Source organism: Carassius carassius, chromosome 32, assembly GCF_963082965.1.
Source record: "Carassius carassius chromosome 32, fCarCar2.1, whole genome shotgun sequence".
NCBI lineage: Eukaryota > Metazoa > Chordata > Actinopteri > Cypriniformes > Cyprinidae > Carassius > Carassius carassius.
In genome coordinates, this window is record NC_081786.1 from 9,952,422 (window position 1) to 9,963,687 (window position 11,266).

The 11,266-nt window shown below is 37.9% G+C and overlaps 1 protein-coding gene across 1 annotated transcript; it reads left to right on the forward strand.

Moving 5' to 3' along the window:
* pygb (phosphorylase, glycogen; brain) lies at positions 1-9,460 on the forward strand. The gene is made up of 20 exons (XM_059520184.1): positions 1-364; positions 2,206-2,307; positions 2,636-2,714; positions 2,792-2,895; positions 3,031-3,162; positions 3,574-3,685; positions 4,528-4,610; positions 5,070-5,213; positions 5,327-5,419; positions 5,733-5,879; positions 5,963-6,126; positions 6,315-6,429; positions 6,516-6,617; positions 6,716-6,863; positions 7,188-7,246; positions 7,721-7,862; positions 8,034-8,241; positions 8,472-8,606; positions 8,770-8,836; positions 9,210-9,460. Exons 1-20 carry the CDS (start codon positions 122-124, stop codon positions 9,360-9,362), a joined length of 2,532 nt encoding a protein of 843 aa, XP_059376167.1. The 5' UTR covers positions 1-121; the 3' UTR covers positions 9,363-9,460.
* The last annotated feature ends 1,806 nt before the right edge of the window (positions 9,461-11,266 follow it).

The following is an 11,266-nucleotide window of genomic DNA, read 5'->3' on the forward strand; positions in this document are numbered from 1 at the left end:
ATAGGGGTGTGTCTCAAAGAGTATAGTGCCTGTAAAGTCATTGCACACCGCAGCTACCTGGGCATACAGCAAGCCAAGGGGTCCAAACGTTCATTCTTCGGTTTTTAAACGCGTTGTCAACATGTCCAAGCCTCTGACCGACTATGAAAAGCGTAAGCAGATCAGTGTTCGTGGTATAGCTGGACTGGGGGATGTTGCCGAAATCAAAAAGAGTTTCAACAGGCATCTTCACTTCACCCTAGTTAAGGACCGCAATGTGGCCACCCCGCGGGATTATTTCTTCGCGCTGGCGCACACGGTTCGGGATCACCTGGTGGGCCGCTGGATACGCACTCAGCAATACTACTACGAGAAAGACCCGAAGGTACGGAGCTCTTCTTCCTCTTTCTCCTCTTCCTGTGCAGGCAGCCAGGAAGTGGCATGTTTGTGCAGTAGTGGGATACATGAAAATGCATGTAAATGTAACTATTGCCTGTTTTTACATTAGTATATAAATTTGTAACTGCATCCGTATTTGAGTAAATGAATAAAAGATTGATGCATAAACCATCATATTCACGGTACATCGTAAACATAAACTGAATATTCATATTTAATTTAGCCTTGACATTCGTTTTCTCAACTTTGTGTTCTTTGCATTGACATCCATTTGGTCATTCTTTAACATGGGGTCATCTTTTAGTTTGTGCTTCCTGTGCAAAGTGTGATCTGTTCATTGTCACATTAGGCCATCATAAGTAACTTAGTATTTTGCAACCACATGATGTGAGCTCTCTAGAGCAAGTACAGATTACACGATACTGGTTTCACTAATGTGGCTTACACTATATGTTTCTGTGAAACTTGATAACCATGAAATGTAGCCATGTATTTTGAGATAAAGCAGCATTATATGGGAACTTTCTATACTTTATGCCTTTATTCAGGATTTTATTAATGTATTATTTAACACTTTTGGTATTTTATTTTCAATTAAGTGCACAAGAATGGTCCTATTCAGAGACTTCGACTGCTTTCCAGAGATTTGTGTGCTTTTTTTTTTTATGTGTCTTTTGAACCATCTCTAAATGGAACCAGAGCTTTATATGGTTGAGCACAGCACACCAATATGTGAAGTGTTTCCAGGAACTACACTCTTGTCAAGCATTAAGCTTGTTGAGGTTCAGACCCTTGGAGAAACAGTAAAACACTGTCACTTTATTTAAACATACAGTATGCTGTCATTAAGCACCATCTCAGCACATGAAAATGAAGCAAGCATTTATTTATTACTGTGGTATTCAAATGTTGTTCACTGTGGATCCGAGGCCTGCAGCAGGCTGTGAACTCCTCCCTTTGCAGACATCTGGTGAATGGACTTTTATGAAAAGTTGATCCCAAGCCAAAGACATCATATTAAGCATGTTGCACACCTCGATGAGACTTGACCAGAGCATGAGTGTGACTTTGTTAAAAGGAAGAGTATGTTAATGTGCCATTTTTATTCATTTGGGTTTAATTCCAAATAATTCTATTGATATTGCTGAACCGTAACAATCAGTTCTAGTGTTCAGTATTTTGCTTTCCTCTTTTGCTTTGAAAATAAACTCTAGAAAAAAAAAACAAGAATATATTGGTAGACCATTACTTTTCTTTCCAGTTCACATAGTGATTACGCTGTGTTCCAGGCAGGTTTTTGAGCCCATAAGTCATGACTTACCATGACTCATGACTTTGTAGTGTTCCAAGAAAGTCTTGCCAAACTGCCTGAGTGCAAGGAATTGTAACTAGATTATTAATTTTATTGCAGCATTATATTGTCCTAAAATCTGTTTTTCAACGTGTACCACTTGAATAAACACACAGGCAATATTATCCGTTGGTGCTGCCATAGTTGTTTTGTGGGCAATGTGCTGTCAGAGCTCGGAATTATGAGTACATCAATCTAGTACGAGTTCACGGATGGGAAGTCACGGGTTTGACTGCCGTTCCAGTGCACTTTCATGGGTAGAAGGTTGGAAAAACACGGCTTACGGGTTGCCTGGAACGCGGCATTAATTGAAATGTTAGAAGGGTGAAATTTCCAGAAAGCATCTTCTAATCTTTGTACATTGTATGGTCATAGTTATGTAGTGTTTTTAACCCACATCATCTGCTTCAGATACAGATTCTCTGTAGACATGAACGTTCATGCAGTCAGATTTATCTGTGTGTTTTCTGTTGCAGCGCGTCCACTATCTCTCTCTAGAGTTCTACATGGGCAGAACTCTACAGAACACCATGATAAATCTTGGGCTGCAGAATGCCTGTGATGAGGCTATCTACCAGGTAAAGTGCATCACTATTACTTAGCAAACTTAATATTTTAGAAGGAGCGTTTATTTAATTGCATAACCGGCCCACAGCTGTATTACTGTATTGCATCCAGATACTTTAGAAACGGCTGTTGTTTTTTCCTCTGCTCACCCACAGAGAGCTCATTGGGGATGTAGATCAATTGCTACAGGCTTGCAAAACTGTTTAAACCCTTCCTTTACTTGAAGATGCTGAAACCTTGCACAAAAGTTAACTTAATAATTTAAAATGTTATTGCCCAATATGGTATTTGTCTTGTGTAAATGTTTTTATAATGAGATGCATTTTTTTTAATCTGCAGCTTGGACTAGATTTGGAAGAGCTGGAGGAGATTGAGGAGGATGCAGGATTGGGAAACGGAGGGCTTGGACGTCTTGCAGGTACCAGACTTAACCCAAAAAACACTTGTGGTAGAGTACACAACCTGATCGTAATGGGCACTCGCCTTCTCCTTCAGCTTGTTTTTTGGACTCGATGGCATCTCTGGGTTTGGCAGCATATGGATATGGCATTCGTTATGAGTTTGGCATATTCAATCAGAAGATCACCAATGGCTGGCAGGTAAACCAAAACATTCATAGACAAGTATACATTTACCTTAGACTTATATTGAGTTAGTTGGACAAAAAGCCTCAATGTTTTTTTTTTTTTTTTAATATCAAAACCATTTAACTGTGGGACAACTCTGTTTATTAGGTGGAGGAAGCTGATGATTGGCTGCGTTATGGTAACCCTTGGGAGAAGGCCCGTCCGGAATACATGCTGCCTGTGCATTTCTATGGCCGAGTGGCACATACACATGAGGGACCAAAGTGGGTTGACACCCAGGTCTGTCAGTCATGATCTAGTGCAGTGACTCTCAATGAATTGCTGAAACTGTCCTGTTCTTTTGATATAGCAGGAGAAAAAACAAAGCTAAATTAAAATAAATTTGCAACCCCATAAACTACTGCATGTGTTATTAATATTAACTTCAAATAAATCACACTGACTCCAAACATTTTGATGGTAGTGTAATCATGGATCGTGTGTGCAATCAAATTTTGCTTGCTGCATCAGGCACAAGTGAATAATTTCTTGTTAATGTATTTAATTGTTCATTTTTTAAAAGACATTTTGTTTACAATTTTAGCACTGGGTTGGGGTGATTCTTTTTTTGTCTATAAATGTAATTAAACAGAATGAAGCTTAATTAAAATCATTAAAATGAGAATATTTGTACCATCTTATCTTTGGTAGGTGGTGCTTGCGATGCCTTATGACACTCCTGTGCCTGGTTATAAAAACAACACTGTCAATACTATGAGACTGTGGTCTGCCAAAGCACCTAATGATTTCAACCTGCAAGAATGTGAGTCCACACAATGATTATGCATTTACACACACACACACATTCAGATCTTGGTCCAGTATTTCACTTTTGTGTTTTGGTACTATTTCGGCTGTATCACTGCAAGTAAGTGACACCTTTGGTACTGGTTTGGGTGTAGGATCCCTGCTTCTGTGTGAGCTTAGATTGTTGCAATATTGCTATGCTTAAAATTTATTACAGTATGCTTGAAATTTCCTTGTATCATTGAAATAGTGTGTTGTGTTAAGTGTGATCTAGTCTAAACTTACCTTCTTTCGTGAGTTGAACTTGTTTCCTGGGAGAATGGTTTCTGTGTAGAATACTAAATATAGGGTTCTTGCAGCAGCACAGAAACAGGAGAGCAGCTGGCAGCAGGCCAGCGTTACCCATAGATACGCTTGCTTCTGAGAGGGTCCTTCATGATTGTCGGGCCTATACATAGAATGTCTCATTCTATTATAGACATATGGGACTCTTAAGGTTTTGCGCCCAAATTAAGTCATATTTCCACATAAATTACTATCTGCAAATAGTTGTTATAGACAATGCTTTTATTTTTTGAGAAGAAAGGAACTTTATTCAGCAAGGATGCATTAATTTGATAAAAAGTGACAGAGTATACGATTACAAAAGATACATAAATGCTGTTCTTTTGAACTCTTTATTTTAAGAGTCCTGAAGAAAAAAAAACACTGGTCTATGGCCACTAGCCTGTGAAAACAAAAGTATTGTGGCTGAAATGTTAGTGTACATGCTGAGAGTATTTCTGTCTGTTGTATCATTGATTTATAATGCAAATAATACAGTACTGGTTTGAAATACTCTCTTTTTTTCCTTTGTAGTTAATGTGGGAGATTACATCCAGGCTGTACTGGACCGGAACCTGGCAGAGAACATTTCCAGGGTGCTCTACCCCAATGACAACGTTAGTACACACACCTCTCAATACTGTAAAACTTTGTCTGTGTGTGTGCCAGATGAGAGAGAATGTACAGCAAGACGATGTGAGATACAATGTGTGTATTAGTTACTAAAATATAATTTGTGTATATTTAGACTATGTAGATGCTGGTATGTAACATATGCTTTAGTAGCCAGGCACAAGCTGAAAAAAAGACTGAAAGTTCTTATCTTGTGCAACAGTACCATAGATATGTGTAATGCAGTGAGGAAGTATGAAACTGTAATATGGAGTCCTGAGCAACAGTTGGCTTATATCATGATACACTAGTGAATATAGCTATTGTTCACACAGCTACTGAACTATACAGTCAGAAAACACAATGCTTGGTTATTCTATCAAAAAAAAAAGAGAGAAAATTAAATATTTTGCTATTTGTAAAGCTTTAATATTGATTAAATTCTTTGTATATGCATGTGTTAGTTTTTTGAAGGGAAGGAGCTCCGTTTAAAGCAGGAGTACTTTGTGGTGGCTGCTACTCTGCAGGACATCATCAGACGCTTTAAATCGTCAAAGTTTGGCTGCCGGGATCCCATGCGCACCTCTTTTGAGACTTTCCATGAAAAGGTGATATTATTTTAAATTCGTTTAATTGGTTGCTGGTCTTAAATTTGACAGAATTTTTTGTTTGAATCAACCTATATGCTTCAAACTACAATGCTTTCTAAACTGTCTCTCAGGTGGCGATCCAGCTGAATGATACTCATCCAGCTCTGGCGATTCCTGAGCTCATGAGGATCCTGGTGGATATAGAGCACCTAGACTGGGAAAAGGTGATGTTCAGGCTGTCAAACTGTGTTAAGATAAAATTTACTAATAATTAATTTATTCATAGACCTGCATTTACTGAAATGAGTTGATATGGGAGTGTTCTGGCACAAATGAACAGCAAACTAATTCCTTGGTTTCTTCCTTGAGAAATAGACATAGTAATGCTAATGTAAAGAGAGTATCGTGTACAAAACCAGCCAACTCAAAATAATGGGATTTTTAGGTCTCATTTTATTAGTTGATTTCAATTTATTTGATGTAATTTCTATTTATAATAAGTTATCAAAATGAGCATTTATGTATGTATGTGGGTAGGCATGGGAGATCACCACAAAGACGTGCGCATACACAAACCACACGGTGTTACCTGAGGCTCTGGAGCGCTGGCCTGTCTACATGTTTGAGAAGCTCCTGCCACGACACCTGCAGATCGTCTACGAGATCAACCAGCGGCATCTGGATGTGAGGATCCGCACATACACTAACTCAAGATCATCGGGATGTTGTTCAATGAACTGGTTTGTCTGATTGAGCCTCTGTTGTAGAGAGTTGCTGCGCTGTATCCAGGCGACAGTGATCGTTTGTGCAGGATGTCTCTGATCGAGGAGGGCGATCCAAAGAGGATCAACATGGCCCACCTTTGTGTGGTCGGCTCACACGCTGTTAACGGAGTCGCACGGATTCACTCAGACATTGTCAAAACCACCGTGTGAGTAGTGTGCATCAGTTGTTACACACAATTATTTAATAGCAGAATTAATCTGATTTTTTTTCTCTAATGTTGGTTTCAATTTTATTTTCGTGTAGAGATACTAGTTAGGTCAATGATATTTATTCCCCATTGATATTGCTTAGATATTAGACATTTAGAACTTGGAGACATTTTTGTGGTTTAAGGTTCAAGGACTTTTGTGAGATTGAACCAGAGAAGTTTCAGAACAAGACAAACGGCATCACGCCTCGTCGCTGGCTGCTGCTCTGTAACCCCGGCCTGGCTGACATCATCGCTGAGGTCACCTTCTTAACGAACTCAGGTTCTTAACGAAACCACAGGTTTTCTTTCCGTCCCTCACTGTCTTGTGCTTGTTTTCCTTTCAGAAAATTGGTGAGGACTTCCTGACAGATCTTTTCCAGCTAAAAAAGCTGTTGGACTTTGTCAATGATGAAATGTTTATTCGGGATGTGGCCAAAGTGAAACAGGTCTAAATTTGTTGTTGTTTGGTAGTTATGTATCATGATTTTTTTGTTTCTTGTTTCTGACTTATTTGTTTAAATTTTATTTATTTTTTGTTTTTTAGGAGAATAAGCAGAAGTTTGCAGCATGTCTGGAAAGTGAGTACAAAATAAAGATAAATCCTGAGTCCATCTTCGACATCCATGTCAAAAGAATCCATGAGTACAAGAGACAACTGCTCAACTGCCTGCATGTCATCACTTTATACAACAGTAAGAATTGCACACAGAAATGTTCACGCTGGGTTGTGCCAGGTTGATCCTGACAGGAACTGACCAAAGATATAGCACTTTATTAATATTGTTTTGTCTTTTACTGGTACAATTGTTGTTGTTTTATTTTATTCAGTTGGAAATATAGATGTTCCTTTTAATAGCAGTTTTCTTTTTTTGTAGAGTTGTATTGAAATTATTCAATAAAATATTATAGAAAATATTTTTAGTTGTTTATCCGAATTTTGTAGGAGTTTTATATATATTATATTATATTATATTATATATAAAATACTTTTTTTTTTTTCATTCTGTACTTTCTAGGGATTAAGAAAGAACCGAACAAGAAGTTTGTTCCAAGGACCGTAATGATTGGAGGAAAGGTATGTGTATTCAATTGAAAATTACTTTTTAAATTAATATAATAATAATTATTGTTATTATTATTTAGATGTGTAGATAATGGTCATAACTGTATTTGACTAAAGCTGAAGTTCTCAAACTATTAGAGGGCCTCAGCACACTTCTGAAGGGTTTACAGGTTGAATTAAAATTGTATGAAATGAAGATATAAAAAATATTCAAACTTAACTGAAAATGCTAAAAATAAAAAATCAGATGTTAAAGAACGTACCTATCCTGGAATCATGGAATAATTTATCATTATTTATGGTTAATATTGACACTTGTACTTTCTGTTGGAATCTGAAAACTAGCTGCTTTTTCATATGAGTGGCCTTTGAAAGTTGTGCTGGACAATGGGAGGCCTTTAAGTCAAAAAGGTTGAGAGCCTCTGCTGTACGAGTCCTAAAATGTCTAAAAGGTGTTTTTGTGTTGTCCTGCACCGCCTCCTGCAGGCAGCACCGGGCTATCACATGGCAAAGATGATCATTAAACTGATCACCTCGGTGGGGGAGGTGGTGAATCATGACCCTGTGGTGGGAGACAGACTCAAGGTCATTTTCCTGGAGAACTATAGAGTCTCATTAGCTGAGAAGGGTGAGTGAATTTATAAACCGCTGATGTATAGCCAGAAAAAAGTAAGATCAGATGAGATTTATTATGTTTTGTCATGTAATAATTAAACTAATAAATGTGTTTGCTATAGATGCATTATATATTTGATGTGGCGAGTAAGTGATTGAATGTGTCATATGCTTTGTTCTTCAGTGATCCCTGCTGCCGACCTGTCCCAGCAAATCTCCACGGCAGGTACAGAAGCCTCTGGTACAGGGAACATGAAGTTCATGCTTAACGGCGCTCTGACCATCGGCACCATGGATGGCGCTAATGTGGAGATGGCAGAAGAAGCTGGAGAAGAAAACCTGTTCATCTTTGGCATGAGGGTGGAGGATGTGGAGGCCATGGACAAAAAAGGGTGGGAAAGTGTGAATGGATAGAAATGGGAGAACACTGAAAACAAGGAAGCTTTAGGCTGGAGGACTGATGTAATCAAACAATGAAACAAAAACAGAGATATAAGTCCCTGAGCTAAGCTAAGCTAAAATCATTAATTGCTTCTTTTATCTATTCTATTTTGCTTTATTTCCGCCTTATTTCAAATTTATTTTTTTTTAGTCTGCAATAACAACACTGTTTGTGATCTAGATACAATGCCAGGGAATACTACGAGCGTCTGCCTGAACTGAAGCAGGCGATGGATCAGATCAGCTCTGGATTCTTCAGCCCCAAAGAGCCTGAACTCTTTAAAGATGTTGTCAACATGCTCATGGATCATGACAGGTGAGTGTTAAAGACTTCACTTATCCCTAAAAAAAACGTGCTACTGTCTATTTTACCCGTCTATAGAATTTATAGCTTTTATAGAATTTATAGTTTTATGTAACAATTATCAGACTCATTATGCTTTAGTAAGAGGTGTCTGACTTCTGTTCTTCTCTCTCAGGTTCAAGGTGTTTGCAGACTATGAAGCATATATCAGCTGTCAAGAAAAAGTTAATGAACTCTACAGGGTGAGTTGAGAAGTTTGGATATTTACTGGTGGTTTACCAATATGGGCTTTTCAGTTGCTGAGCCCAGAGTCAGTAGTAACATTTGATCATTGAAAATTATTCTGTTAAATTAAATTTTGATTATGTATTCTAAATTAAAATATTTGAGAACAGAAAGCCTGTTTGTATCTGTCACAAGGGGGCGCTAAATGTCAAAACGACCAGTGCTCACTGACCAATTGAGCTACAGTACTTGGACTATACTGTGTATCATTCCACCACTACTCAGAATATATAGCTGACCTTAATGAATATTGGTAAAACAGCTTTAAACGCTTTTTTTTTTAAGCTTGAATTTGGACTGTACTTTATTGTTTGTAACTCTTTTCCTCAGAACCCGAAAGAATGGACCAAAAAGGTCATCAGAAACATTGCTGCTTCTGGAAAGTTCTCTAGCGACCGCACCATCGCAGAGTATGCACGTGAGATCTGGGGCGTAGAGCCATCTGACGTCAAGATCCCGCCACCTAATGAACCGCGTGAATAAGGGAGGGGGCAACATGATGGTCTGATGGTGTCCACAGGTTCTGCGCTCCTGTTCCTCAACATTTCCCAGTGGCTTCACCTGATTCAGCTTTCTCTCACTATGTGGAGCATTTTTGAACTTCATCACTGTAATGTACCTTCAACATAAACGCAAAAAAACTAACTCTTCCATGTGCACTTACAATGTAGTAGGTTTTAAATCACTGTTACTTTTACATGCCTACACTTTAATTATCAATCATCATGGTTTCATCATGCAAATTTAATTCATTGGTCATCTGAGACTAATTTATTGAAACTTCATTTTGTCAAAATTAAGTCCAGCTTCAGTTTCTAAGGTATTTATGCATCAACTGGTGAAAATTCAAAATTTTTGTGTATTCTTTGTTTCACTTTTGAGAGTGACGGTTGTGACTGATTATAACCGAGAACACGGTGGAACCGAACAAGAGCCTCTGAGTATTTTCTGAAGCCATCTGGAAACCATTGGAGACTTGAGTAACATTCGTGTCCTAGAACATTTCTTAAATATGACAAAATATTTCACTTGCAACCACATTTATTCTGTCTACATTCAGTAGAAGTAGTGTATTTGCCTTAAAATATGTGATGTAAGCAGTCAGAAATGAAAGCATTAAAAGTAACAAATGCAAACAGAGCTGATATAATGACTCTAGAGTGCATGTGATGTGGTTTGTCAGTGGCCAAATAATCTTTTTATTCAAGCTTTAAAATGCAGGTTAAAGGGGGCCTTGTATGCTCACTGTGCAGTATTAAAAAATAAAATTAAAAAAACATCTCTTTGTAGAATATTTCATAAAAGGGCTATATGGCAGCTGGCAGATTTAAACTCATCATATGTGTACTTTAGTTTTATAGTTGTTGTTTTTTTTTTGTCAGGGTCGAAGCTGATTCAGTTTGCTTTTCTATTTCACATAGCATAACCAAATTATGATATATTTGTCCTGTTGTTCTTTTTTCAAAGCACTTGTAAAATTAACAGAATTTCCATTTGCTAAAGTTCCATTTGAACTTTAGCAAATGGAAATTCATAAAGCAAACCCTGGCTTGAGTTTGAACTATATACAGCATATCAGATTACAGTCGGTCGTTTGAATGTATGCTTATGGATGTGCCTTTGAACATTCACACTTTGTACTGAGGCCTTGTTTTCTTGCTCCATTTTATACACGAACTGTATACAAATAATGGTGTTAAATCCATGTTAACAAATAATAAAAACGTTGAAAACAAAAACCGTTTGCTGTTGACTTTATATGACGAAAGGTAAGTAAAGATATAATCTGTTCATTGTTTTAAAGATTGAATGCTGATGTAAAGTTATAACGCAGCATTCATATCATTCAGAATGGTAACGAATGGCTTGAAAAGGTGCCAGGTGTGGTAAAAGTGAACACATGAGTCGCTGTTGGACAGTGTTTTCTCTACTTCCTGTTGGCCTTCTGTAGCAAATTGTAGCTCCGTGTAGCTGTTTTTATTTTATTTTTTCTCTAGAATCTTTATCTTACTATCACTCTCTGTTTTTTTAAAGTGTTTTTCACAAGTTCATCAAACAACCGCAGCAAGAATATTTCATCAAGCACGGTGAGTCATGGCTTCTCCCGTCATTGTTACTTGCACCTCTTGCCACATGTACAGTTTATCTATCTCTGTCGCTGATGAGGGATTCACATGTGATAAATGCAGGGAAATAGTTAGGCTGACAGAGAAGATTTCAGAATTAGAGACACGCATCCAAACTTTAATTGAGGACAGTAAGAATGTTAGGGCTCTAGATACGGCTTTGGATGCGTCTAGCTCAGGGATTCCTGTACATTGTTCGGTTCCGGAAACAGAGCCCCAGCAGCAGGGCAACTGGGTGACGGTGAGGCAGCGTAGTCGTGG

Coding starts and splice junctions, on each gene's coding strand:
- pygb (XM_059520184.1), top strand. CDS start 122: ATGTCCAAGCCTCTGACCGACTATGAAAAGCGTAAGCAGATCAGTGTT. Junction 3,163..3,573: donor CAAAGTGGGTTGACACCCAG/GTCTGTCAGTCA, acceptor TATCTTTGGTAG/GTGGTGCTTGCGATGCCTTA. Junction 6,430..6,515: donor TGGCTGACATCATCGCTGAG/GTCACCTTCTTA, acceptor TTTTCCTTTCAG/AAAATTGGTGAGGACTTCCT.